Source organism: Vidua chalybeata, chromosome 1 (assembly GCF_026979565.1).
Source record: "Vidua chalybeata isolate OUT-0048 chromosome 1, bVidCha1 merged haplotype, whole genome shotgun sequence".
In the NCBI taxonomy this organism is placed as follows: Eukaryota; Metazoa; Chordata; class Aves; order Passeriformes; family Viduidae; genus Vidua; species Vidua chalybeata.
In genome coordinates, this window is record NC_071530.1 from 15,966,837 (window position 1) to 15,994,490 (window position 27,654).

A 27,654-nucleotide genomic window follows, 5' to 3' on the forward strand; every position below is an offset into this window, starting at 1 on the left:
TGATGGAGTTGAAATACATCGCATATATGTAGATCAATAAGATTTTCTGCATTTTGCAGTGAACTCTTTTTAAGGAATGCAAATTTCTTGTTAATAGTAATATGCTTATAATGGTTGGTTTTGTTTTTTTTCTGTTTTGGTTTTTTTTTTTTTTTTCTTTTTAATAGATGAAAGTACTTTAAGATGCACATAAATGTAAGATGTTTCATTAGTAATTGATGATTTTGTTTTAACCAGTTTCTTATACATGTTAAAGTAAAAATGCTTCTATCCTTCATACGGCTGCTCTGGTGTGCTCGCGCTGGGGACTGTCACTGAGTTTGGGACAGGACTCCTTCTTTATGTGTTAAACAGAAAACAAGTGGAATTAATGTAAAGTGAATATGTTCCTTCTTAATTGGTACAATGTGTCCTTGGCTATGATGTCTTTTTTTTTTCCCCTCTTTTAAACTGCACCCTGGCTAGCTTTGTATATAGATGTTTTACAGCTCTTGTCATCATAAGATGAGCTTTCACTCTGAAATACTTAATTTCCTTATCCATGATTTAAATTTTAAGTTAATGGACTTTGTGCTGATTTGATGAATGTAAAAATATTTTTTGAGGCTGATTTTTTTTACTGAAAACTTACTTTCTTCATAAACTTCTATAATTAAAAAAATCCAAAATCCTAAACAGTCTTAATAGATAAGCTTTTAGGTTTTTATTTGGTTCTTTTCATTACAGAAGAATTTGTTGAGGGAGGTAACTTCTGCTGTATTTGCCTTCTTACCCAAACCACCCAGGTTCACTGAGTAAATGCCTAGGGGACGTAAAAAAAACCCTGTACTTAAAAAAAACCTGCCAGACTATTTAAACTGTAGGCTTATGCCTGGGGACAAGTGAACAACTAACTTATATCTAATGATTGCTTTAAAACTTATTAAACAAAATCTTGTGGATGGCCTTTAGTACACTGCAATATTTTTAGCCATGTGGAGACTTTTTTCAGTGAAAAACAAAATTTTGAACAGCATACACTGTTTACAGCACCTGTATATCACTCTTCCACAAGCCTGTTGCCAAGTTAAAATGGGTCCAAAATATGCACTTTAAGAGCCAACATGACTTCAAAAGTCATTCTGATTAATATGAATGTGTTTTAAAAAAAACCAACAAAAACCAAACCAGCAATAGCAGCGGCAAAATGCTTTTCTATTTGTTTATTTTCTTTTGCTAAAGCAGAACTATGCTGCTTTCTTTCTTCAAGGATCCTTTTTGTTTACTGAAATCTATGAAAAAAGTCCTTATTTTCTGGTAGGTTCTACTTCCCCCCTCCCTTCCTTCTCTCTGCCCCACTCTAAGTAGACATTTGCTGTCATAACTTGGAATTTCTTTTTGTACGTTTGCGTTCCAGTTTCATATTTTAACATACTTGAATACAAATGCCTTCACTTATATTTGAAGTTAATTTTAATTTTTGTTACATCTACTCGGAATTTTTCTCAGAGAGTGGTTAAAAGAAAGACCCAAAATTTACTATCAGTAGACCTGTACAATTATTACAAAGTATGTGTTAAAAAACCACTGACTTTGTCGTAGTGAATCACACAAAAATTCCTTACATGGTAATGGCTCCATCAACTCCAGGAATCAAACTGCTATTTACCTTAGAAAAGTATTTGCTCTAGTCCTACTTTTTACAGCTTCAGTTAAAATTTAGATTATATTTCCAGATTGCAAAGAAAAATCTTAAATGGCCTGAAAACAATTGAAAGGAGGTTGAATAGAAACACTGAATAAATTACTGTGCTAGTAAGAAATTTTATTTCCCTGAGATAAGTAGTAGCAAAATTTGAATTACCTCAATTATTCACAGTTTTAATAGAATACCTCTAGTCTTTATTTTCAAAATGCTTGACATGTTGGAGTTAAAGAGTATAATTTACACAAGAGAAATGGGTTAAATTATCCTTAATGCAGAATGGGATTATAGGCTAGACTGAAGAAAACAAAACTTGTTTCATCTGGAAGAAACAAAAGTCTTAAGAGTCATAAATAAATGCCTAGTGCTTGGTTTTGAGAATCTTAAATAAAAGCTTATTTCATGATAATCATTGGATTTGATTACCTGCAGAAATATACAGTTTAACAATATTCTTAATTGTAAAATTATATTTCTCTTCTTTCTAGGAGAAGCTGGGAGATAATATAAATCTTTGTGGACAACTTGGCTGCAAGCAGTTAAACTGAAATAAACTTCTGCCTTCTGGCTGCAGTGCTGGTTTGAGGTTTCTGCGTGACGCTCTGCAGACTAAATCATGCCAGCGTTATCAACTGGATCTGGAAGTGACACAGGTACTCAGGCCAAGGAGGGGCTGTGTTTCCTCCACATCTTATTTGTTAAGTCTGTATTTCAAGTAAGATAATTAATTATAGTCTCACCAGATTTTAAATTTAAGACTTAAAACATCACCTTTTCTCCCTGAAGTTAATTTAGATACATGAAACACCACAGATAAAATATATTAATTTTGAAAAGTTCCACCACCACCTTCTTCCCCTCCATCCCCAACCTCCTAAAAAGAGCAGATCCAAACATATATTATAGATGGATCTGAAGAATTTGGATTCATCTCTGAACTTGGTTCCTACAATGTTAACTTGAAAAAGGAGGAGGAGGGAAAAAAAAAAAGATGATGATATCATGCATGCCTTAATATTTGCAGCAGTCTAGACTATCCCCTCTGTGAGTTACAGTTATCAGTGGAGTTATTTCTGAACACAGACTATTCAGTTTTGACAACTCTATAACAAATTAGGAGAAGAAAAATACTGTCTCAAGTTCCTTCACTTGCCTTCCATATCAGAGCCCAGTTCCTGTCACTGACTGCTGGCAGTGGGATTGCAGATACGTAGCTTTCCATAGTTTTCACCTTATTTGTGGCAATATTAGGTTATATTCATAGGTTAAATTTCATCTTCTTGTTATCCTGAAATCTCCCTCTCTGACAGTATTTTTGTCCCTCTGTTTGGGATAACTAAAGTTAGTATTTTTGCTTGAGAGTGTTAAAAAAGGGTGATCCAGCTGAGGTTGCAATACAATACAAAAATCCCTGCTTTCCACCTCTGTGCCACATAATTTTATGCACAAGAAGTAACAGAAGGATTTGGAAAATTAGGACGGACATTTCAAGTCAGGAATCAAAAAATATGTGTTTAAGTATGTATATAAGGAACTGCATTTGATTCTTATTTTTAGTAGAATGTACAGGGCAGTGATTTTGTTTTCCCTACACATGAAATTTATCCTAGATGACAATATTAATCTTTACAATTAGGGTGTGCGTCTGTTTATTTGTTGCCATGGGGAAGGAGAGTTGTTTGGTTTTATATGCTTTTTTTGTCTCCCTATTCCTGTGTTTAAGGGATTTGACTATGACTTTGCCAAACCCTATCTCTGCATACCTTTCTTTTCTCTCCCTCTCCTCATGGAAATAAGTGAGTTGAAACTGTTCAGTATGCTAAATCTGAGTTTTGGAAGATGTGTCAGGGTCTACTCTAGGCTAATTTTCTACTCTGGACCTTTACTTTCTTTATCATGCACCCTTTTGTGTCCTTTCAAAACTTTCCTTATTTTTTTTTTAATTATTACTTGTTTATTTTTAAGGATTGCAATATGTCCAAAAGTAATAGTCATAGGCTTTCTGAATAAAGAAGGAGAGGGGCTTCAAAAAGTAGAAGATAATCCTAATTTTGAAATATTGTGTGTTAAAATGGCTCTAAGCATGTTTTACTGTCCTATTTAATCCATCTGACAATGGAAACATACCTTTAATAATTAAGATCTGTGTTAAAACTCAGGTGTCTCCATTGTCCCATGAAATTTATAGTAAAACAGAATACATGCTGTTAATATCTTGCTGTTAAGTAATACGGCTTGTTAAGTCCTTTGTTTTCTTCCTCAAGTTATAAATTGTTTCTCGAAATAAAAAATTGCATTTGGAGTGAAAAGAGAATTTTTTTTTCTTCCATTTCTTTACAATACTTCCTGATTGAGCTGATATGCACTTAAGTATTTTTGGGATGGTTGCATCAAACTGTGCTTTCTACCCTGGCTATGATACAGGTGGTTTCTAACTGGAGTCCTGTTTTTCTGCTGTTACTCTCACTCTTAGATTAAAAGGTAGTGATGTGCATAAAATGTTTCCTACCTCTATTCTTCCTGTGTGGGTAAGCAGTCTTCCTCTCACCCTACCTGCACAGACTGGTATTGTGGTATGTGATGAGTTGAAACTGACCTGTTTGGGGCACAGAGGACTTGACAAGTCACTTAGTGGGACCTTTAGGATAGGGACATAACCCTGTTCAGTCTGTTTGCAAAGACTCTCTTTTGTAAATACAATCAAAGTGCAGCCTAACCTATTTTTGTATTTGTTAGATGCTGGGTGCAATAAAAGTAAACCTGGATTTAAAAACAAATGAAAGAATTCTGTGAGGGTTTGTAAATAGAAATGCACTCATCTGTGAATATCAAAAGTTGCCATGTCATGGATCACTGGACATTCAGTCACCAGTATGGAAACATTATTGATTGATTTTTTTTTAATATAGTCTGAAGTATCAGTTCACTGTCAAAAATAGGATAGTGTTCATGATGGGCTGTATTTGATGAGACTAAATGTTTATCTGACTGTATTCATTTTGCCTTGCTTTTAGTTTGTCTACAGCTTTTATTAGAAGTGGCACCATGTCCTTGAAACTGCTTTCTTCATATACATTCTTCATATACTTGATTTTGTCCTACCATGTTTTAACCTGTATCTTCTTCTGAACACAAGCCATACCTTTTAAATCTGTTTTGAGGGGCATTTACCAGGCTTTAAGCTATGATAAATCAAAATCGTGGCTACACTATTTTCAGTCTTTTTGAAAAAAGTTTGGTTTAATTTATTCAGACTGGTATAGTGACTTTTAATTTAATCTTACACCTTACCAGGTTGATCTGGCTTCACTAACCTAAAGACAGAGGACAAAGGCTTACGTGCAAATGCTTCTTTCTCTTCCACTCCCCATTAGCCATATAGAAAACCTATTTTTATATCATAATAATAATAGTAATAATTGAAAAGCTGCTCATTGTGTATAACATCTGTGTGACCCTTAAGTTTATGGTCTTGTCTGTGTCAAGTCAAGATTATCTTAAAGCAACCAGCGTGAAGGGAAGGCTGAGCTTATGCCTCAGGCTGAGTCAAAAGCTTTCAACAGTTTCTGTGTTGCAAAAGTCTGCTTGCCCTCTGTGTGCAAGCCCACCAAAATTTTTGAAGACTGAGCAAGAAGACTTCTGTTTTTGCAGGTAAAGCAAATCTGTGAGATCTTGCATTCACTTATCTGCTATATTTAGAAAGGTGTAAAATTGCAATGCTGGCTTCACAGTAGTAGATGGCAGCTTTGTTGCTGACTTTGGTGGAGCCAAGATGACATCATTATGCTTTAAGTGTTGTTCTAATGTGAAAAACATTGTAAACTTGTTGCAGATTTCTTTCCTACCAATGCTGTATCAAGCTTGCTTAACTGACAAGCTTAAAAATGCTTTTCTGTTTGTTCTCAAAAACCAGTGCATGATTGTGCAAAGCAGACTTTATGTTTTTGTTTCATATGTTGTCAGCAGGAAAATCACATTTATGGGCCAAGTTTAGGCACCAAGTAAAGCTGTGTGAGATTGCTTATATGCAGTGAAAGTCAGAAGCAGTTCTTGGATTTGAATATTGTAAATTATAGAAAGAGAAAATGTGCGAGGGTTTATGTTAGTTTCTCCTTGAGCACATAAAGAAGCGAGCACTGTGCCAGATAGTGGAGTTTTCTAAGTATTATAAGACTGCAAAACTGAATACATGTTAGAGTATTAATTTAAAAAATCCCCCACATTTGTTACTAACCAAATTTTAAGTTCATATGGCCTTTAAAATATTCCTGGGTTTCGTGCTTTCATCTCTGTTTTCTAATACTACATAGATATGTGAAATCTGTTCTAAATGTTAGGTATTTTTCCAAAATGCATTTATAGTAGTGTATTCTGTGATTCTTTAGCATTAGTCTCGACCTCTGAAGCTGCATGCTGTTGATGTGGATATGCTGAATGCTGGTAGAAATATTTTGCTAGGATAGTTCATATGGATTGACTTCCCAGTGGTCAGAGACCACTGCAAGCAATGTGAAGTTCAAAGACGATTTTGCAGTCAACTGAACAAAAAGAAAGCTGTCATTTTTTTATTGTTTTCATATAGATGTCTTCTCTTTATTTACTACTGTATCAATGCATTTTGATCAGCTTGTCAGTTTCAACATGATGTTTTATAAGAGGATTTGATAATAAAAAGGTTAAAAGGTGGAGAAAAAAGATAGTAATGTGAAGAAAAAACTGAATAGTTGGCTAAGCTGAAAGGGGAGCATCAGAAACACCTCTAGTAGAAGAAGGACAAATTAACCTGAAGTGCTAAAATTTTAATTTTACCCTTTTAACCCCATTTTTAGGATTCAGAGGAAGATAGAAATCAGAGAGTTCTATTTTTACAGCCTATTTAAAGAGTGCAGCAACATAAAATGGTGGCCAAAGATCTGTCCATCTCATTGTTATGAGATGAAGAGAAAGGGAATTTAGAGCAATGAAGGAAAAGTTTTCTGGGAGTTTTCTTCTGTTGGAGGCTGCCAGGGCAAAGCCTTGCAGGGTCATCAGTTCCTGCTCCAAACTGCCTTTATTTCCCCACTGGCGTCCTGTGGTGGAAGCAGAGCAGAGGGAAAGCCTTCACTTGCCTGTTTTACACTCTTGTTTATAACTTTAGGTGTAGGTGTGCTGCAGCAAGTGTGGTATGTAAATGCTTTGGCTGCATCACAATTTCAAAGCTACTTTAATTCCTCAGCATGTTGAGATGCATAGGTATGGCCAGATATTCATGAAAATGGATATGACAGCCAAGGTAAAATTTATACTGAATTAATAAACAGAGCCAATATTTTATCCTTGCATTCTTGATTTCTCCCCATCTCCATCTGCCAGAGGCATTACATGGCTTTTAGGATAACATTAATTTGGAAGATTTGGGAAAGTATGAGATGTCTGGCTAGCTTTAATTGCAATCTGATTTAATTTTTAAAAATACAACCTACTGGTGTTGGAAAGGGTATTTATTTTGGTATCAATGTATTTATGATGACTTGGAAAATTCATTCAAAATGAAATGAAATTTCTCTAAACTGTTCTGTTTTGTGTTAATATTGCTAGACTGATTCAGTAGTGTGGAATCAGAAAATGTGTGTAAGTATATTTACTGATGGTAAACTCTTTTAACTGTTACAGTTTTTGGACACATTTAAATTCAAATGGTCTGGCAGCTGAAACAATTTTACCCCCTTTTTTTTTTTTTTTTTTTTTTTTTTGGGGTGAGCAGTGTGTAGTTTTGTCATAAATTTGAAGGTACAGTAACCTATACTGTTTCTAAGCAGAGGCTCTGTTAGATATGGTTCTGTTTGTTGGACTGAAAGCTGTAGCACACAAGTGGTTGACTGTTCTAGTGATGCCAGGTGTCCTTTGCTGAGAGCACGCTGCCGTGCGGTGCCCCTCAAGTGTAGCTGTGCCAGCATCCAGGTTAGCCAGCAGAGCCTACATACTGTGTGCATTTAATGGAAGGTTCTGTGGCTTCTCAGCCCAATATCACATCAAATCCTGGCTGATTTAGAAGAATTAAACCTGTTAATCAGAAGGCAGTTTATTACTGCTAGGAGCTAATGAGAAGCTTCCCTGCTAGCTGTTAGTTGCATGTTGTGAAATGCAGGGGTTCAAAATTTATTTTTTTTTTCTTAATAACACATTGGTTTAGGAAAAAAACCATCATACACAAATAACAGCTCAAAGCAATGTATTAGTTTTACAAATAAACGATGAAATAATTTAATTACTTCAAATAGTTTACTTTCCTAAACTTACTTTCAAAAGAAGACGATGTAGAATAATGGAATGGTTTGGGCTGAAAGGGACCTTAAAGGTCATCTAACTTCAAATCCCCTGCTGTGAGCAGGAATGCCTTTCACTAGACCAGGTTGCTCAGAGCCCCATCCAACGTCACCTTGAACGCTGCCAGGGATGGGACAGCCCCAGCTTCTGGGAACAGCCTGTTCCAGTGCCTCACCAATCTCACCACAAAGAATTTCTTCCACATACTAACCTAAATTTCCCCTCTTTTCAGTTTGAACCATTATTGCTTGTCTTATCAGTACAGTTCCTGACAAGGAGTTCCTCTCTAGCCTTTCTTGTAGGCTCCCCTCAGATATTGGAAGTTTGCTGGAGGTCTCTATGCCCACTCCTCTTCTCCACACTGAACAGCCCCACCTTTCTCAGTCTGTCAATATACTTGACTCTTTAAATTTGTGTATATTCCTATATTCTTCTATAAACTTTTAAATGAAGTGTAGGTGGCTGCATATATATGACTGATTGTGTAATGGCATAACTTGTTTTGAGTGTTAGTTCTTAAGCTAGGTCCTGCAGTGAATCATAGCACTGAAATAATACACTGATTTTATTTCAGGCATCAGTACTGCCTAGGATTGTAGGACTTTTTCTCCCACTCTCATGACAGATATATCCTGTATGAGATACATGATTAGCATGTATCTTGACCATGAGAGGTTGAGATACTTGGTAATCCAACACTATTTCCATTATTCTTAGACCCAACTGATTTGAAAATAATGTTGATTTCTATTGTTAGAAGTCTTTATTCAAGCTCTTAATGAGATATTCTGTCTTCCTTTTGCAGATGTAAAATGCTGTGTTTAGGAGTCCTTGCTGCCCCTCCCCAGTGCTAAGTATCTTACAACCTTGTAAACTGTGACTAAAGGGTTAAAACATGGCCAGTGTGCCCAGTGCCTTCCTAGTGCTGGAATGAGTACTTTCCTGACTGCCTGCCAGGTACTTGCTATTGCCTTCTCTAGGGCTGATGAAGATCGAGATAGAAATACCAAAGACGTGCCAAGCTGATGTCTGTGGAAAGGACTGGTCAATTAGTCAAGGTTATTCAAGGTGCCATAGTACGCAGGCTTCATTGGAAGAGACAGGATTAAAAAAAAAAATATATATATATATAAAATTTTTGTATGAGTTTTCCACAAGCTGCTTGTTAATTTGTCTTTGATGGTTCACTTTAAATCAGTTTTATGTATATGTTATTCTTGCAGATAAAAGATGGGCTTTTGAATACTCATAAAAGTACATTTTACGAACTTTGAAAATATCCATGTTGACACAGTGTCTAGTAACTACGTTTTTGAGGGGGTTTGGTTTTGAAACAGCTTTGATGAGCCATACAAGCAGGAACTTTGCAGCAAGTCTTGCCCTGTATAGATGCAGATAGAGATCAACTCTTTAACTCACATCAGAACGTTAACGGTATGTGGTGTGTTAAATCTGAAATACACATGTTGAGACAAATCCTAAAAGACCAATAACTGTTTCAAACAACTGCGTATTCTTTAGCTCTGGGAGCCAAGTTCAAAACTAAAAGACTTTTCCATTTTGAAGGAAATAATATTTTTTAAAGTGATAGGTTTAAATAATTACTCATTCAACATTTTCTGTCATAACATTGTTTTAAGGTGGGCTAACAAATTTACTGTAGCTTGGAGGAATAAAAATTAGGTACAACTTTTAAGTTAAAATACTATTGCCCTTATGAATATGCAGTCTTGTTCTTTGAGGACACTTACAGCAAAATTCTTTTTTTCAATAGAAAAAATATACAGCATTAGTATTTCTATTGCTCTGCCATCTGTAAGGATTTCAGCATTTTACTTTTTTTTTGTGAATTAGCAAATAAATCAAAACAGATATTTTTCCCAAGATGCTGATCACTTGCATGTCATAGTTATGCAAGTGCATTATGTAGTTACTTGGTGTTCTGTACTTTGAATTTTTTTTTTTTTTTGTAGAAACACTAAACCACAAAATTTAAAAAAGGTGCTTACTGGAATGAGTTAATCCATCTGGCTCCGCAGAGAAAAATTGTTACTCTTTAACTTTTTGTAATGTCAGCAAGCCCATATATTCAGTGGAATTACTTAAGAGAACATAAAAATAGAATTATTTGTAGCACATAAATTTGAGCACTTAGTGGTCTTTTTACAGCTGGAGTCTGATAGGACAGTGCAGTATGTCCATCCTAATATGCAGACATACTACATATGTTTTTATTTGAACCTGTGCATAAATACTAATCTCAAGTTTCAGAATGAAACAATTTTCAGTATGTGGTGTTAGTGAATGATTTTGTTATTCAACAGTAAGGATGTCAGAATAAGTGCTTCTACTGCAATGATGCTTGGTTGTGTGTAAGGCAAATGTCTGAGCCTTCATAGAACTGTAAAGTACAGTTCAAATGTGAAAAAATGTTAGCTTGTTATAAATGGCAGCAAATGGTGCTGATTATTTTACCTTTGACAAAGTGGAAAATTTAAAGGTTGGTTTGTCCCGTTTTATTAATACAATAAATTTTTACAGTGTTGTTCTGGGCCTTTAGATGTATGTTCTTTAGTGTTTATTATCCCTAAGTTGCTTTAAAAATTCTAGATTTGAAACCTGGCATCATTGTTCAGCATGCTAATTCAGGAAATTAATTAGCATATGAAAGCAAAGGCACATCCATGTTTCCATTTCTTTCCTTAGGCTAACCAAAACAAAGTTGGTGTTTTCTTGTAATATGCAAGAGTGATGGAACGCAGAGACCATATTTTTTATCATTTAGCACTAGTTTATAGCTTCCACAGACTTGTCCTAATAATGAAGCTATGAAGGATATGACAAGAATGGTGATATTAAATTTCTCTAGACTAACAGTAAATTTTTCCATTCTGATGTCAAGAATGTAGAGCATCTGGAATCTGCAACGTGAGTGGTTCAGTACGGGAACAGTTTAATCAATTGCTTAGCCATTTATTCTCCTCCTAGGAACAAGCGGTCTTCTGTAGAATATAACACTACAAAGGAAGCAATTTTCTAAAACTGGAAAAATCTTTTATGTCCTGTTGTTTCTGATTTAAAAGGTTTCCATTGCTTCTTACTCTTAAATCTGATTGCATGTGCAAATCTATGCGTTTTTAAATTGGAGTTAGCATTATTCTACATTTTGATCTTCAGATAAATAAAACTAAATTGTATTAAGTTTAGAAAAAGGTGAAGATGCTCTGAAGACAGTAACTGTTTAAGTGTGTTGAAAGAAGGCAGTTGAAATTTAACTTTTACCCTTTTAGGTGTGATTACATTGTGATGGGTCTTGGGGTTCCTCTCCCCTGGAGGAGACCAGGAGGAATGACCAGACTTACTTCCCCTCTTAAAATTGCATAATTGTCTTACACCTCTATGTTTAATCACATTGTTAGTTTTTTAATGTATGCTCAGGTCTTCTGGGAATAAATTACCTACTTATAAAAATCAAATCAAAATAAATTAGTTTTTCTTGTGTAAGTCTTGTTTACTTTACTGATTTTTGACACGTGATGTATTTTGATACTAGTAAATTCCAATGTGTGCATGATTCCTTTTGAATATAAATGCTGGTTAAACTTAGGCAAACTGGACTGATAAAAACCAAGAACCTAAGTAGAATAGCAACAGTGTATAATAAAAGCAATTTTTTTTTTTTTGCAAGACACTCCGCACAGTGGTGCCAACATCAGGCATTAAAAATAACAGGATTTTTAATTGGCTTTTAATATTTTTTTTTAACAGCTTCTAGATACATTTTTTGAAAAGCTCTTGATTGTGTTCATTTACATTGTGGGACCTTTCAAAGAAATGTGAGGTCCAAGCATGCCATATGACTCAAGAAGGTGGGAAACATCAAAATTGAGACCAAAGCACAATCAAGGCCTGGCAGACAGTGGTAGCATTCAGCTTGGAGGTGCTGGTACATCTCACTCTGGGCATATGTGATGAATATGCTTTTTCAATTTGCCAAACAACCTGTATTTTAGGGAGTGTCACTATTTTAGGGAGTGTCACAACTTTTGGAAAGTTGATTTTTGGTTTTAGAAGTAATCAAAAGTGTTTGGTGTGGCATCCCTTCAGACTACATAATTGCTTTTGGAACAATTAAAAAAAACTTGGTTTTAACAGCCTCTCAGTGCTTAAACCATTGTTAAACTTGCACTTTTTTCCATGGCCTTTGGCTCTGACTTCTAGAACCACCTGAGATACTACTTAGAAGTTTTGCAGGAGTTTGAAGTTGATCTGAAGCACTCTACTATGAAATTCAGATTATTTCTATTGCTGCATGGCAGCATCTCAGTACAGTGAGATCTTACAGGCCTGCAGGAATTTGAGCTGCTGCCCTTCATGTGTAGGAAAGATGCATGTGACAATTGTTCAGATTTGGTAAGGAAAACTAGGCCAGTGTGTAGCTGCCGATATAGTGGTGTCAACTTCATTACCAGTTTACACTAGACAAACTATTGTGTCCCTGTCCATATCACAAAAGCCTTTTCTTTAATATGCCATGTGCTGGTAAAGTCACATGCCAGCCACAATTTTCACTGTTTCTTCACAGTGGAATGAATAACATCAACACATTTAATGTAATTTAGACACAAATAAAAATCATGTTTTACTTGGAGGTGTGTGTAGAAGATCCACATACTTTATTTCTTAATAGATAAAAATCAGAATGCCCATCTGAAAATTTTTGATTCTGTGGTACTGCTCACCACAGACAGAAAAAGAAGAAACAAGAGGAAAGTTAAGCCTTTAAAGGTGCTACCACCTTCTTCTGCCATTACCTTCTGGAGCTGAGTCAGGTGATCTGTAATCACACAAATTTAAGTTTAGACATGTCTTCTGATCTTTGTCTTCTGATCTTTGTCTTCTGTAGATCTTTGTCTTCTGTTCTCCTCAGGTTAATACACTAAGTCCTCCTTTTGCCTGATTTTTACTTGGTTCCTTGATGGAGTTGTTTTTTTTAATTCCTGGCTACACAGTGTTCAGTTTCAGGAGGAGTCTGAAGAGCAAGAGTGTGGTGTTCTCCAGCATTCTGCATGGCACAGTCCTCAGTTTCCACTGCTGCAGAGAAGGGATGGATTCTCATTTCCTTCTGGCTGAAAGCTATAAACACTGGACTCTAGAGCCAAAGCAGGGAAGAACTAGAAGCATGGCCATGATATTGGATAAGATCAGTCAACACCTGTTTAATTGTCTCCACTTCCCCAGAGGAGTTGCACAGATGGGTGTGATGCTGTGGAAGCTGGAGTAGTGCACTAGGAACACGGACACCCGTTTCCCTGGAAGGGGCAATTCAGGGCTATACAAATACGTAAAGCTCACAGAAACGTTTGAGCTGGATGCGAAACCTTCATGTGTATAAGGACCTGCACCTGTATAAGGGTTTGGCACTCCTGGAGTGCTGGCAGGTGGGGTTTTGTGTGTAAAACCAAAGTCTCATTATGGGCTGATTCAGTCTCCCCCTGTGTCACTAATAGTTAATCCATCAGGAAATACAAACTTTCATTTTATTTTTCCCTAGGGATTTGATTATCAAAGTGTTGAGGAGCAAGTGACAAGGAGAGAATAGTTTTTATAGTTGATTACATGTGGAATTTAAGTAAATCTTATGGATCAAGGAAAAGAAAGCTTACTCTGTTACATGCCTTTTATTTGATGGCAGTGTTTGAAGTTACTGTTTTCCTTCTTCTGAATGACACACAGGAATTGTCCCCAAGCAGTTATGCCACAGTGCAAGCTTACATATTAAATTTATATTCCATTTTCTGACAGGCTTCAGGTTCTTTTGAGGTAGATATATTTACAGTAACAAAAGTGGTCAAGTGTAAAGAATTTTTAAAATTTTCTAAATGAAAAAAAAGAAATATTTTCATTTTCTAAATGAAACTGTTTTCATAAATTGTATGATAAAACAACCATTTTTGCTAAGTTCTGAAGTTCTAATAATCTGGGAAGCTGGAGCCACAAGTCCCACTGAGACCTCTTTTCTCTGGCTGTCACCTCAATCAATTATTGTATCTTGCTAGGCAAAGCTTGATGGTCTTTTTTTTGTCTGCAAAATTGTAGTGGTTTGAGTTGTATCTTCTTTTTGCAGTATTTCTGAAGCAGAAACAAGAACAGATTTAAATAAAAGCAGGATTCTAAGAGAAATTAATGTTTACCACCAAAAGATGCTTGGAGCACAAAAAGAATGTATCAGGAAATAAGTTTTTTTTCCCAGAATATTTTACTGAGGGGCAGTAAAAAGATAAAAATATAAATAATCAGAACCCAAAGGTGCTGTATGCAATTTTGAAAGGGATATGTACTGCCTGAAAAGGTTGTGGAATTATGTTTACTAACAAATATTCTAAATATTCTGAATCATAAACTTCAGGGAGATAATAAGCATAATAACAATAGGTAACCTGTAATTTACAACAATGTTCTTTTACCAGTAGAATACGTTGTAAATCTGTTCTTGTGATGAACAGCAGCACTTACTCAGACTAAAAATAATAACAGGACCATGTATCTTGGATCCCAGGAGACTATTGGTGTTTTTGTAGACAGCAGACAGGAGAAAAAGGCATTTTGTCCTTTTTACCCCAAGTAATCCCACTGGAAAATTAAACATGTGCTATGAATTGATATCAGCTCATGCCAGGTTACCTCCCTAAAGAGGACTGCTGCAAACACTGTTGCTACATTTCTTGGACAGCACTTTGATGGTCTGTGTGCACGATGGATGTTTTATGCTGTACGCTACTGTGGAACAGAGTGCTACTGTCTGCCCCTCGGAGACCGCTGCTGAGGTGTGCCACAAATAACTGAGAACAGCAATTGCTTTAGCCCTAGAGAGAATCTCAAATACCTGCAAATTAAAAATGTTTCTGAAATATTTCTGTGTGCATGTGTGTCTGGGAAAACTGTGTTCGTTTTGTTTTTAAAATTTAATCCTGCAAAACAGAGAAGGTGCTTTTGTATTGCTGTGGATCCTTGCTGAACACGGGATTGAAAAAAAAAATCAAGCAATATATTAGCAAGAAATATTTAGGAAAACCATGAACCTTTTTTTAATGGACCACCCTATCCAGTTTCTGTTCTTTTAAGGAAGTTTTTCCTATGCATGACTCATTTCACTCTTTGGCTAACATCAAGGGAAATGGAATAACGATTAAGCAAAGGAATGTATGTTTTTTTCTGGGTTTGTCCTTTTTTCAAAACCTTTATGGATTTTCTGCATAACCTTGTGTAAATATATATGGATGTAGAAGCTTGACAACTGTGACAAGGTAAAAAGTACCCTGCTAATACTTGTAATTTTTTCTAAATGTTCCTTTTGGTTCTACAAGTTAATGTTGTTCTGGATACTCCAGACTCCCTCTTCAGTTAAAATGACATGCTCCAGGAAGCCAATTACACAGAACTGTTAAGTGAAATTAATGAGATCACCCTAGATCACACTTTGTGTTTTATTTTCATTTTATAGGTCTGTACGAGTTGCTGGCTGCATTGCCAGCCCAGCTGCAGCCACATGTGGACAGCCAGGAAGACCTGACCTTCCTCTGGGATATGTTTGGTGAAAAAAGCCTTCATTCACTGGTGAAGGTAAATCACATTTAAGTCAGATTTTCTTTGAGAAGAGCATATGGAAAAATGTTTTGAGCGCCATCTAGTAAACCAGTGACCAAACTGTTGCTCAGTGAAAACAAAACAGCCTTGTTTTAACTCTGTTTCTGGCAGGGTGGAAGTTGTTAAATAAGATTTTACCAAAAATACATAGATGATTTCATTTAAGAGTGATGTTTTGGCAGTGTAATGCTAATGCAACAAACATGTGTTGTTTGCCCTTGTTTAGAAAAAAGAGTACGAAATAGTAGCAGGAAATCTGACACTTCTTTATGGTCAACATTCAAGACCTGGAGTTTAGCTTAAATAAATAAACGTTCACAGCAAAAATTAGAAGGAATATATTTTCTGAGGTCAAGTATGGCAAGAGTTCAGTAGCCACATTAATTTAAAATAATTTCCTTTAACAAAGTCAACTGAAATTCTAGTAAGCTGTTTCTTTTATTGGCTTGTCTCCATTTAATATTGTGTTTTGCTCATAAATATGCTGGACTAAAGTACAGCCTAAAATAAGTTGGACAAATACTTGAGTAAAATATTATGCTACAAAAATGATCAGCACCAAGAAATCAAAGCTTGCCATAGGAGTACACAGAGCTATCCCAATAATCTTAAAATTGTGTGGAGCTGAAAAATGAGATCAATCAGCTGGTTAAAAATATTCCACTACTACAAAATGGTAAGTATGTCTTCAGTCCCCAGTACAGAGCTAATTCAAGCTGGAAGGAAATTCTGAGGTCTGAATTGAGTCAGTAGATGGTAGTAACCCATGCCATGAATATATCCAGACTTGTGCAGAATTTGTTGCCCTAGTCAATTACTGATCTAGAGGAAGCTTAAAACTGGGATTATTTCTAAGTAGGTTTGAAAGAATCACATTTTCCCATTTTTTTCAGCTATTTTATTCTGGAATAAGATTTTCTTCCAGAGTAATAATGTTGATACTTGATCAAGTGCTTGGTGATACTCTTCAAAATGTCTGAGAATTTACATATAAAAGTAAACTGAAATGCTCTCTGGCATTTGATACGCAAAAGCAACAAACAGTGGAACAGTGCTTGGCAATATTTGGTTGCCTAAAGAATTTTGTCAACATTTCTGAAGTGCCATGACTCCCAGACTCCTTGTGGCTTTGCTGTAGCTGTCTGTGCAGGTGGCTCAGAAGATCACTGTAAGAGGAATACCAGTCATCTTTCTGATGTAGGCTGACAGTGGTGTGCATCTATGCAAAATGTTACGTAAGCTGCTAAATTAGTTTTCTTTCTGGGTTGGGAATTAAAGAAGGCTGGCTAGAAAATGAGTGTGGATCTGTGAAACATTGACACTTCAACATTTGCTCTGATTTTTTTTATCGAGGCAAAACCTAAACCTTTTCAAACTCCTTTCACTTACCGCTTTTTGCCCCCATTCCAAAAGAAGACAGCAGTTAACTGGTTTACTCACTTGGAGTATGCTCTCAGTTTGGAGCAGTTGGCTTTCCTAGCAGCTCTCCTGGTTGCTTGTCCTGGTTATCATGTTGTTTGTTATTGCAGGGTGGATTGGACTTTCTGACTGTAACAGAAAAAAAAGATGAGAAAGGGGATCAGTGAATTGTCATTCTATTGCAATTACAACAAGAAGGCTCTGAAATATTCTAACCATCTTCATTATTTATCTTGTGCTCTCTAGGTCCAAATAGACCAGTTAGACATACATGTAACTTAGACCTTGTTGATGCTTCTTTTGAAGTCCTTTTAAGCCTCACACTATCTTAATGTAGAGGTAATTCTTGAAATCTCAAAACTACATCTTTAGTGTTCACTAGTTGCTCTTCTTTAATACAGTATACTAATTCCATTTGAGACACAGAGTTTCTTAATTGCAGGAATTGAGACTATTAAGAGCATTTGGTCTGACCCAGTGCATGTCACAGGCTATCAAACCTCACCTTTGATTTTTGTGAAGTACATAAAATAGGGTATGAAGACCTTTCAAAATGTTATCTAGTTCATATACCTGCCTCAAGATGGGCTTAACTGTATGTGAAACACATGGTATTGGTTTGACCTTTAATGCATTTTTAGAAGGATTGTTCAGTATCCTCTCAAGTTTGAGAAGACACTCCCTCGCCTTTTTGGAAGAGAGCTGTAAGAGCAGAAGAACAAGATCCATCTGTCACAGCTTTTCCCTGTTACAAGGCTTCGGGAGTGCAGAATCTCTCTTTCTGAGTTCTGGTGTCTTATTTGAAAGACTATTTTTCCTAGCAGTAACTTCTTAAAGTCAACTGTACTTGCAAAGACAAATGTTTTTAATTCTGCAGACAGAGAATGATGACACATATTTTGTAATAAAAAAAGAAAAAGAAAGGAAAAAATGTGCACTAGTCTTGGGCCAAGGATGTTGCGATCCTGGTATGTGGCAGTATAGGAGGAAAATGAGCATGGATATATTACCAATTAGAACTGATATTTCTCTTTTTTTAATGCATTGCTTAATACAAATTTCTACAACAATCCTCTTACCTTGCTGCTTAATAATTTCAGATATTATAAAAGAGCTTTTTTCCTAAGTTATGAAATGGATAAAATGCTCCAAAATTATTGGACGACGTAAGTATAGAACTTTCTACTTTTTCTACAGATATTCTAAGTTTTATGGGTATTTAATTACTATAGTGTTTTTTTCATGGTTGTATCCTATAGCATATGGTTTGCTATTTTGACTCTCTAATACTGAGAAGAAAAATAGAAGAAGAAAAAAAAAAGCCCCAGACCTTGTCTTGGAGTTCTCTTCATTCAGTATTGTTGGATAGAAATCTCTTTGAAAACTTGGATGAGTCTATGCTGTTCTAAGAAGTCAGAAATGGAAAAGTTGTATTAGATCATCCAATCCATTCCCCTGCAAATACTGGATTGTTCCCTACAGTACATTCCTGTTGTAGTTAGTAAAACCAGCAAACACTGATGCAACTGTTCTTGCTGTTCCTTTTCTTCACAAAGGAATCTGTTGATTAGATTTTAGTTTACAAAGTAAAATAAAGAAGAGGGAACCCACAACTGTTGTTGACAGTTTGGAAGGGAAAATTGGTTCTGGATAGTGTTTAAAATTTTTTCTGCTTCCCTCAGTTTGTTACTTCCTTGTCTTCTCACATGACTCTCAAATTTTACCAAAATCTTCAGCCATCTCATTCCTTTTTATATAGCAGAGATGCCATTAATTCTGTAGAGATTTGTAGGATAGAAACATGAGAGGATGATCCTTCAGGGTAGTTACAAGCATTGATGTAGCTGATACCTGAAATAGTACGCGTGCTCAGCTTGGATATTTTTTTAGAAAGGATAAATAAAGATGTGCTCTAGCTACTCCCTTGGATTATTTTTAGAGGAGTGGCAAGAATTTCCATGTGTGCTTGCTTGCTGTTAGTGCACCAGACACGTTTTACTGTTTGTCTGTTTAGCTCCAGGATGAGGCTTCCGCTCGCACTGTTGCCTTAAACATTTCTGGTTGTGGATGTAATGCTCTAGATTTGAGTAAACTTTTCTGTTGCACAGCTACCAAAGTATTTAATAACCAATTGCAGTTTAGTTTTGGCCAACTCAGTACTGTACTTTCCATTTTGAAAAAGAAGCCACAGCAAGTGGTGTTGCACTTTCTCTTGATAGAGAAGAGTTTGCACATTCAAAAAGATATATGTTGCACTAGGAAAACAATCTCAACCTACTGCAAAAGTAAGGAATAATTGGTGAATCAAGTCTGATTTTATTGTAGCTGCATGGTATTTTGGTAGCTGGCCCAGCAAAACCTTAATCTGTGCTAATTTTCCTAGTTTCACCTGAATTTGATTTGACTTGAAGTTCTAAGTATATTTTCTATGTGCTAGAGTTTGACCATGTAAATTGCTAAAAACATATCAAAAATAAATTAGTCAAGTATGTCCTGGTGAAATTTCTTTGGCACGTAGATTGAATTGCATTATTACATAGCCCAAATTTTACAGTCACTGTGGTATAGAAGCATTGGAAATTTTCCGTGTGAATACTCAGATTTTTCAATATGTAAATGTAGATGGTTTCGGTATACTGTGGTTCCATTTTTGGCAATAAGAAAAATAAAGATAGTATTTACAAAAACTAAGTTGAGTAGGGCAAAGCAAAAGGGATTGATTTGACATATCCTTAGTGATAAAATCAACTCTCTGCAGATGATGTACTAAATCTTCAGTCTGAACTGTTTGTGGGAAGAGATGGGCAGGTTATTTTGGCATTTGTGAGAGCTCACATGGCACAGCTTTCCCCTACCCTGTGATATGTCAGCTGTTCTGTGTCACAGCGGGCGGTGTTCAGAGTGCCACGACCTTTCTGAAGAAGTGTCTTGAAAAAGACACCTTGGGGGCACAGGCACGTCTGTGCTCACACTGGCTGATTCCAGCTCTTCTGTGATCCAGGCAACGCAGAAAGAGAGAGGGGGTTTCTGTGTTTGGTTCCAAGGAGAGCCTTTATTGAGCTTCTTCCTCAATGGCATCCAGAGATGAAAGAACAGCTCAGGCAGGGAAAGCAGGGGTTTATGTAGGGATCGGGAAGGGCAGGACAGAACACCAGGGCCAACGGGATACATTGTATCTGCATGTTGCAGCAAGGTGTGGTGGGAGAAGCCTTTCTTTTCACCCTAACCAAGGAAGCTGTGGCTTGAGGGGTTTTCCCTCCAGGGAATTCTTTCCCTGCTGGCCCACCAGCCTCCACAGTTCTGCAGCCAGCATCCAGGTCTGTTCTGCCAAGATCATGTGCATTCACCTCCCATGTCGTGCATCCAAATAGTGCATGCTGCTGCCCAGGCACAAGCTCAGGCATCCAAATATTTGGATCTTCTTCCCATAAGAATGTAGAGAAAATGGATTGTATCAGTTGTGAGTTACAACTGATTGCTCTGAACATATTGTTCTGTATTTTTGGTGGGGATGATCCAAAGAGGGAGTGAATGACATCTCTGAGTGTGGCTGAAAAGTAGATGGTGGCTGAGGAGAATGTATTAGGTAGTGTAAGACCAGAGCATGACATGACGAAAAATTAAGGTTGGTGATCATACTGAGATAGAGTTGGCTTTCTGCATGGAAGGCTGATGATGGATTATGTTGACTACTTCTGCACTTCAGGTTTGAAACTGACATTGAAATATTTTTTGCTGTACATACAAAACTTATTTGCTTTTCCATTACTTTGTTCTTCATATATACTTCCCCTAGAACAAATATTTATACAATCTTTGTAATTTATTGTTCAATTTGTCTATTTTCTGCATGTCTCAAGACTTTTTTTTTTCTGTTAATCATATAGAAGAGGAAGAGAGCAGGGTTTGTTTGCGAGGGGATTTGGTGGCTAATATATTTGCACATGTTAAGGCCATGGTGAGAGTGGTTTCTGATTTCAGGGCATACAAAACCAGCTACTTCAGAAGGAGCTCAGAGGAGCTCCAGTACTCAAGAACTGCACACCTGTAAAATGCACAAGAAGAGAAAGTGGGACTGGGGTTTTGTACCTAGCCTCAGTTTATCTAACTGAGTGAGAGGGTTGTGATTTGGGGGGAAAGCACCGGAGAGTTGGAGAGATGTTTGGACCACCTTGGAGTGGGCGGAATAATTGAAACCGATAGCTCAATCAGAAAAATGTTCCTTTGATATTTGAAGTCCTTAAGGTTCTTTACTGACGAGTTCTCAAACATATTTATTTTTAAAAAGCTATGCCTCCCCAGTAAAAGGAATAGACTGCAGCTCTTAAAATTCATGTGGAGATCTGAAGTGCTGTTTGCCTTGGAGTTAGGAAAAATGAAGGAAAAGGCAGTGTGAGTAAGGATTTACCACCTGGACGTCAGGAGGAGGAAGTGTGAGTGTGGAGGAGGTGGTTGATAGCCAGTAACAATTCATGGCCAATGAAATTTAACTGTTCTTTGTACTTTAAAGGAGAATCAAGCAAGTTTGGGTCATATGTTATGGTTTACATCTTTCAGTCAGAGAAAGCAAGCAAAGGCTCCTCATGGCAGAAGTAAAGTGGACACTCATGTAATGCAGACTGTCCAAACAGTGCACAGATGTGGTCCGTTGTGCTGGTGTGGAAACTTTAGCTATTTCTGGCAAGAGGAGAAGGAATTTACTATAGTTGAAGTCATTAAGAATGATTAATTAGATTATAGGTGGCAGTTATTTGTCATTCTTTAAATGCAAATCATCAGAGACATGATGCAGTTTTCAGCTCTAAAGACCTACCTAGGAGTAGGTATAGTGGGGTGTTCATGACAGTATTAGGCCTCTGAATGTGCAAAGGTGTTTTAAAGCTGCATGGAAGAAATTAAAGACTTCTTTTTCTCATTCTTTTTTTCTGGAGAGTAAGGTTGATCTCTAATTAATTTTGAAGCTTCCTGCCTGGGTTTTATATACAGAATATATATGGAGGAATGCTAGAATTTCAGTACTCATCTGATCCAAAGTATTTGTAGGTAATGGTCTAATTAATATACCAAAATACAAACTTGCCACAAACTTTCTACTTAGCTAAAGCTGAGAATTATTGGGAAAAGAATGCTCTATAAGAAATCATCTTGATGACTGACAACAGTTTGCATTCATATTTGGAGTAATTACCACTGAAGCAATGAGTCATTTTGCTTCCATCACAATTATTACATTTTAAAAAACTGTAATTCAAGGTGTTACTCCTCATGAAATGCCACATAAACTTGAAGTGTTACTTTTGAAGCCAAAGTGATTTTTTGAGACTTGCTCAATTGCCAGCAACTGAAATCTGTAAGCTAAGAGATCACTCTTAGCTGGAGGCAGTCAGCTGCCTTTAAACTTAATTTCCATGGGAACAGTGATCAGATTAATCAAAATAAAGTAATTGAGATTTTATACAAAATAGTACTGGATCTTTACTTTATTCAGGCTGATATTGTTTCCATGAAAACATTTGGAAAAAAGGTAGGTAGAAGCCAGACACTGAGCAAATGATTGCTTCTCTTGTTAAGATTAATGTATTTTCTGGTCACTCTGTGTGTATTGAACCCTTTGACTTGTTTCTGCTTTTGTAGTATAAAAATGCAGTACATCAGGTAATAACTGGGTAAAAATAAACAAAATAAAAATAGATTCCTTTTGAAATAATAGCTAAATTCCCCAACCTTCCGTGTTTCATCTCTAAGTAAAGACAAAGTTGTTTTTCCATGTGTGTTCACTCATACATACCTGTGATCATTTTAACCTTCAATTATGTAAAAAAATGCACCTTCTATTTATTTAGATAATAGCTTTGATGGTATAGCCTTATTTATAGAAGAATGCAAGTTAGGGCCAAGTGGATGGAATAATGCAGTTGTGAAATATGGATCCTATGTCATGGTTCAACTAAAAATATTTGTTACTGTGTAGCTAGTATGTAGTTTACTAGGAAGTAGACAGTTGGTAGACATAAATAATAATTTCGTCCTTCCATTCAAAGTCTGTTGAATGGGTTCTCCTGTGTTCTCTTTTGTGGTTTTTTCATGTATTTTTATTTTGTATATTTTGGTAGAAATTTAACTGAATATCTAGTGTTAACTTCTTTGTCAGGAATTTAGACATTTGGTGTGTCTAAGATCTTTCAGCTTCTACATCAGAGCTGCTAATGTGTTTAGTAATAGGCACTTGCAACTTTTCATCTAGATTTTTATGAGGAAGTCCTGTTCCTGTCATCAACTCCTCTATCAACCCACTTTGTTAAAAATAATAACAAAAAGCTGAAGATCAGATCCCACAAGGTTCAAATAGTCTTGTTGACAGTTTAGTCTCATAAAAGCTGTAGAAATTAAGTTGATATCAGAAGTCTCTACAGGTGGGTGTACCAAAAAACTTTTAAAATTAAAAATAAAGCAGATAAGCTTATGAAATCAGAGGTGTGAAGTGTTTGTCTTTGAGTATTACTTGAAACTTGCGAATAAATCAGTGCTTTGGAATGTGAAAAAACTTTGGTTTAGGTTAAAGTCCAGACAGAGGCTTTTTTTTGGATCAGTGGTAATTGATTTAAAGTTTCTGCTGGGAAACCTCCAAAGAGTAGCAGAAATCCAGCCAAAATGTACTGGACATAAAATAAGAAAATCAATCCTTCTAAGATAAATAGTTTGTAATTTCATTGTTACCAAGGGGGCAGTGTACCAGCCTGGTGACCAAACTGGTACAGCAGTTCAAAGAGAACTTTTAGAACTGAAATCTGTGCTCATACCCAGATTTTTCTTGTCTTACAAAGCTTGTGCAGTATTTACTTAACCAAAGTGATACATTTTTTGTCTATGATACTGAGACTAATGAAAGGTCTCATAAGCTGCTCAGTAATAGTCTGATAAATCCAAGACATCCAAGGATAATGTAATTTTAAACTGTTTTTCTACAGTTTTCTTTTTCCTTGGACCAGAAGTTCTGTGGCAGAACATGTGAGGGAGTGTTTAAAACAATTATTTTGTTACTGTCTTGGACTGTTTTCCTTTTAAGAACAGAAAGTCATAACTACCCAAACCAACCTCTGCAGTGTGAAAACATTGTAAGAGTTAAGAAGGATGGGATGTGATAGTTATAAAATCTTTCTGAAGCATGAAAACTGATACAACAAGATTTAATAAAAATCATATTTTAAGATCCAGCAAAAATGCTTGCCAGTGTTTCCTACCAGCAGGTTTTGTTACTGCTTATATTAGCTTTCCTTCTTTTTTTTTGGAAGTCTTGGTTGTATCCTTTCTCCAGCTAATTCTCCTGAAGTTCATTTGTAGTGTTCACACGTATTTGCTACATTACACACATATTCACTGTCCATAGTATGGTAGGTGTGCACTGCTCCTTTGGACTTCCACATGGCACTGTTGGCATAGCAGTGTTCTCTTAACCACAGGTGGTTTTCTCTAGTAGCTGTTTCTGTGTATCTTTGTAGAGCCCAGTGCTCACCTTGTCTGGTGGTGTCAGTGAAGTTCACTTCAAACATAAGTTACTTTGAGAGCTGCGCCATGTACATACCAGTACTTTCCACCCGGTCCACAGTCACTGCAGAATAACCAGTTAGGAGCTAAATAAATAAGATTTCAGAGCATGCAAAGAATAAGGCTTACTTTCTGTGCAAGTGTCATGGGTTGACCTGGGCCAGATGCCAGGCACCGACGAAAGCCATTCCTCATCTCTATGGTTGGACAGAGGAGAGAAAATTTAACAAATGTTTCACAGGTTGAGATAAGGACCAGGAGAGATCACTCAGCAAATACCATCAAGGACAAAACAGGCTCAACTTAGAGATAAAAGTGAATTTATTGCCAACAAAATTAGAGCAGTATAATGAGAAGTAAAATAAGTCCTTAAAAACACTTTCTTCCAACTCCTTCCCAGCTCTACCTCCTACCCCAGTGGTGCAAGGAGACGGGGTATAGAGGTTAGGTCACTTCATCACCTGAGGCTTCTCTGCTGCAAAGAGAGAGGAGTTGTTCCCTTGCTGCACTGTGGGGTCCCTCCCATGGCAGGCAGTTTTCTGTGAACTTCTCCGGCATGAGTCCATTTCATGAACAACAGTTCTTTGTGAATTGCTGCAATGTGAATTCATCCCACAGGCAACAGTCCCCTGTCCCCTGTCAAACTGCTGCAGTGTGGGTCACTCCTCCACGGGGTGCAGTCCTCCAAGGACAGCCTGCTCCAGCCTGGGAGCGGGGGCCCCTCTTTCCGCAGGTCTCCCACTGGACCACAACCTCCTCCAGGCATCCACCTGCTCCAGCATGGGCTCCTCCACAGGCTGCAGGTGGATCTCTGCATCCCCCGTGGATCCCCATGGGCTGGGGGACAGCTGGTCCTTGCCATGGCCTGCAGAGGAATCTCGGCTCCAGCACCTGGAGCACCTCCTCCCCTCCTTGTCCACTGACCTAGGTGTCTGCACAGTTGTTCTCACGTATTCTCACGTCTCTCATGTTCTTGCTCCTGCCCTTCTCTGGCTGGAATTAAAACTGCACCAAAATCTTTGTTTTGATTTCTTCTTAAATATGTTAACACAGAGGCGTTACCACCATTTCTAATTGGCCCAGCCTTGGCCAGCAGCATGCCCATCTTTGGAGCCATCAGGGATTGGCTCTGATGGACATAGTGAAAGCTTCTAGCAGCTTTTCACAGAAGCCACCTCTGTGGCCCCCTCCACTAACAAAAACCAGGCCATGCGAAACCTGGACAACAAGCCAAGGTTGAGTAGTTTATTATGGGCAATTGCTGAAATTTAACTGTGCCCTCAATACAATAGCGAGACCTAAATGTACAGATTCACTCTGTCATAAAATCTTGATTAGAATTGCTACAGAGGAAAGGATTTCATGCTTTCTTGATGCACCTGAACCACTCTGAGGTATCAGTGGTGTAAAAAAATCTTTCTTATTCCTGTGGTGACATGGAGTGGTATAAAGTTAGAGCTGTCTTGGATTTGTTTTCAAAAAACACTGGTGCCTCAGTGGGCCATTTAGAATTGCACATGCATACCTCGTGGTCAGGTATTTTCTATCTTCCCCCACTCCCTAAGACCAGTTTTTCCCTCTGTGTGTTCTCCCATGTATGTTTGCAGGCTTGTTCTATTTCCTGTCTACTAAATAAGGCTTGGATTAATTCCTTGTCTCTTAGGAAAATTAAGACCGTAAGTGTATGAAGATGAAATATTTGTATGCCATGTTAACATAAATCCACAGGGAAAGCACTGCTTTCATCTAGTTTGCTACATTGCTTTTGTGTATTTGCGAAGTTACACTATTTCATTAGATGCAAACTAAGCGATACTCCATCAGTGCTGGAATTGACAGTATTTTGTGATTTGCCAAGTGTAGCAAATACCAGGACAGGAAGACTCCTCTGTGTTGGCTGCAGAGGTTCAGTCTGGTGCACTAAGAGATGGTTGCAGCCACTGCTGAATAACTGCACCTGTAGCAAATTGACCAGGAATGCTACCACAGTCAGAGCAGTGCTTCAGCCAGCACAGGCACCAATGGCGCTCATGTGAAAAAAAAGCAGGCAGCCTGGTCCCATTTCTCATGTCCAGCTGATCAAGGCACTGCTGACAGCACACCCCCTTCTGCTCTCTAGATTTCTAAACAGATCCATGTTTGTAGATTCCTCAAATACCAGCACAGGAGTTTAGTCCAGCTGAATAGCCATGCTTGGGCCTTAAGCTCTTTACCCAGCCACAGGTGAAGACTGTAAGTCCTTTCAGATAAGGGTCTCCTCTTATTTGCTGGTTACGGCATTAGGGAAATACAAACATACTCTTTTCATCATTTTCTGGACTTGGATCTCACACAGAGAGACATATATTATTATCAATAAAATATTAATAACAATATTATTAATAATAAAATAATAAACCATTTTGACTTTTGAATTCCGCTGCTTATTTTAGTTTCATTAGCTATAATTCACACACTGTACTAGATACATTAGCATAACTCTCTTGATCCCTTTGCTAGTCAGCACTTCAGAACTGTTTGTTTCAGAGAATTTTAATGCTAAGTTGGCACTTTGTGCTCTCTCCTTCAATTTTAGGTTGTTTTCTCTCTGATTTCTGTTGTGCTGCCTTTCTCCTTCACTCTCTTACATAGAGCACTAACATGAAATCATTGTTCCCCAGAGGAGGAGATTTTGAACCTTGGAGCCACTGACTTTTTTCAGCCCCAGTGGCTCAGGTACAGTGTGACTCTTTATGAAGAACATCATGTTTACTGAGTGGAGAGCATGGTGAGGGGGGAAAATCAGTCTTTGTCTGTTGGAATTTAAATCTGTATTGTCTTTCTATCTCTTTCTAACTTTTCTTGTTGGCTTTTGCTAGCAATCACAACCTGCACAAGGTAATTCCAGTGATTTCTGTTATTCACAAACATGACTGCCTCAATTATTTTGATAGTAGGAGTTAAAAAACACTCCAGTCCTGCCAGCTATAAATGCTAGGGATTATGTATGGGATAGCCTTGAGTACTGCTTTACATTTAGTATGGATATCATCTTCATAAAGTATTTTCAATTT

At 37.1% G+C, this 27,654-nt stretch overlaps 1 protein-coding gene across 1 annotated transcript in view; it reads left to right on the forward strand.

The window, feature by feature from the left end:
* MPP7 (MAGUK p55 scaffold protein 7) overlaps positions 1-27,654 on the forward strand; it is a 146,524-nt gene that overhangs the window by 38,519 nt on the left and 80,351 nt on the right. Inside the window, exons 3-4 of the mRNA XM_053957095.1 lie at positions 2,173-2,337; positions 15,495-15,613. Coding sequence (XP_053813070.1) covers positions 2,301-2,337; positions 15,495-15,613 — 156 coding nt within the window. The 5' untranslated portion in view covers positions 2,173-2,300. The remainder of the gene's footprint in view (positions 1-2,172; positions 2,338-15,494; positions 15,614-27,654) is intronic.